Below are 1,366 nucleotides of genomic sequence, written 5' to 3'. Positions count from 1 at the left end.
TTGTTGTTTTCTTCTCATCAAATAATTTGACAGTGATTTTTTTAGTGCATCTTAATATTAAACTCAGATGTTTTTCATGTCTTGAATCCACTTCTGCGAGATGGATCCAGGCAGACATCACTGCGCTCTTTGTGTTCATGCCAAGTGTTGCTTTAGAAAAGCAGCAACCTTAAAGTTTCTTTTAGCCCTTTGATGTCATGAACAACAATCAAATCCAAATTACATATAATTCTCTTTGGAAGAGACTCGGAAGCTGAAAGCCCGCCGTATCCTCGCTCCTCAGTGTTTCTGGACGTGGGCGTGACCTGTTTGTCTTTTTAATCAAACCCATGAAGGTCATAATTATCTTAATTATTACTCCCTCAATCACAGCTTTTCTCAAACTTGATTCTTGAACAATATTACTCTAATCATCCGAGCATTGTTTATATTTTGTGTGTGCTCTCCTTGCTGCCTGCATCATTGGCATCCAACTCTCCCTCTTCTCTTCCCTGTGTTCAGGAGCCGTGGTCATCGCCTTCGTTGTCTGCTGGCTGCCCTATCACGCCCGCCGCCTCATGTTTTGCTACGCCTCAGAGTGAGTAACGATTTTTTCTTCATGCATTGCCCAATAGTCTGCATGCCAGGCAGCAGAGTCCCATAGATGTGTTTTCATATTCTACACCTTTAGAGGAACATATGAACCAGTGAAGTCCAGTATTGACAGAAGCAGACATTTGGAGTCATCAGCTAAGAGCATCAGAACAGTAACAAGAGAGCTTTCTCTGGTTGATCAGATTAAAATCTTGTCCTATTTTCCAATATTTTCCTTTCTATTTTTAGTCTGTTGCAATATTGCTTGTCTGATTAAATCAAAAGCGAAAGAAAAATTCATTCCGTCTGCTCTTCAGTAGGGAGATAAAAGCAGTAGAAGCACAAAACATAATCAGTAAAATACACAAGCATCTTTCTAAGGGTTACGGTGTGGAAAATAAATTATACAGCATTTTCTCATGAAGTATAATCATCAATCTTTGTCAAAACATCTAAACCATTTTATTGCTGCTTTAGACTTACAGAATATATTTTAGAAAACCTGATCAAATGTTCTAGAATCTGACTTTTCTGCCCTGCTTTAAAGGAAAAGTCGCTCACATTCAGAATTCAAACTTCTGAAAGTTCTTTGAATCTGAAATGATTCCATCCTGTTCAATAAATGATCAGTGTTTTTAATTCAGAGTCATTTTCATTTAAATGTGCTTTACTGGAGGCATCCATGTTTGTCAAAGAACACCACTGTCATGACCCACATGCAGATAAACCAGTCCAGAGAGACCAGGGGAAGAGTTCAACAGGTTTATTGAGAAGTTTGGTGGAGATTCCAGTG

At 38.7% G+C, this 1,366-nt stretch overlaps 1 protein-coding gene across 1 annotated transcript in view; it reads left to right on the top strand.

The window, feature by feature from the left end:
* Window positions 1-501: 501 nt before the first annotated feature.
* The window catches only part of LOC107102480 (neurotensin receptor type 1-like), a gene marked incomplete at its 5' end in the record, with an annotated part of 13,764 nt that continues 12,899 nt past the window's right edge, over window positions 502-1,366 (top strand). Inside the window, one exon of the mRNA XM_015401804.1 lies at window positions 502-577. Coding sequence (XP_015257290.1) covers window positions 502-577 — 76 coding nt within the window. The remainder of the gene's footprint in view (window positions 578-1,366) is intronic.

This window comes from Cyprinodon variegatus, unplaced genomic scaffold (assembly GCF_000732505.1).
Source record: "Cyprinodon variegatus isolate N-32 unplaced genomic scaffold, C_variegatus-1.0 Scaffold1261, whole genome shotgun sequence".
In the NCBI taxonomy this organism is placed as follows: Eukaryota; Metazoa; Chordata; class Actinopteri; order Cyprinodontiformes; family Cyprinodontidae; genus Cyprinodon; species Cyprinodon variegatus.
The sequence above is the reverse complement of the archived record's forward strand: the minus strand, read 5'-3'. Positions and strand labels throughout refer to the sequence as shown.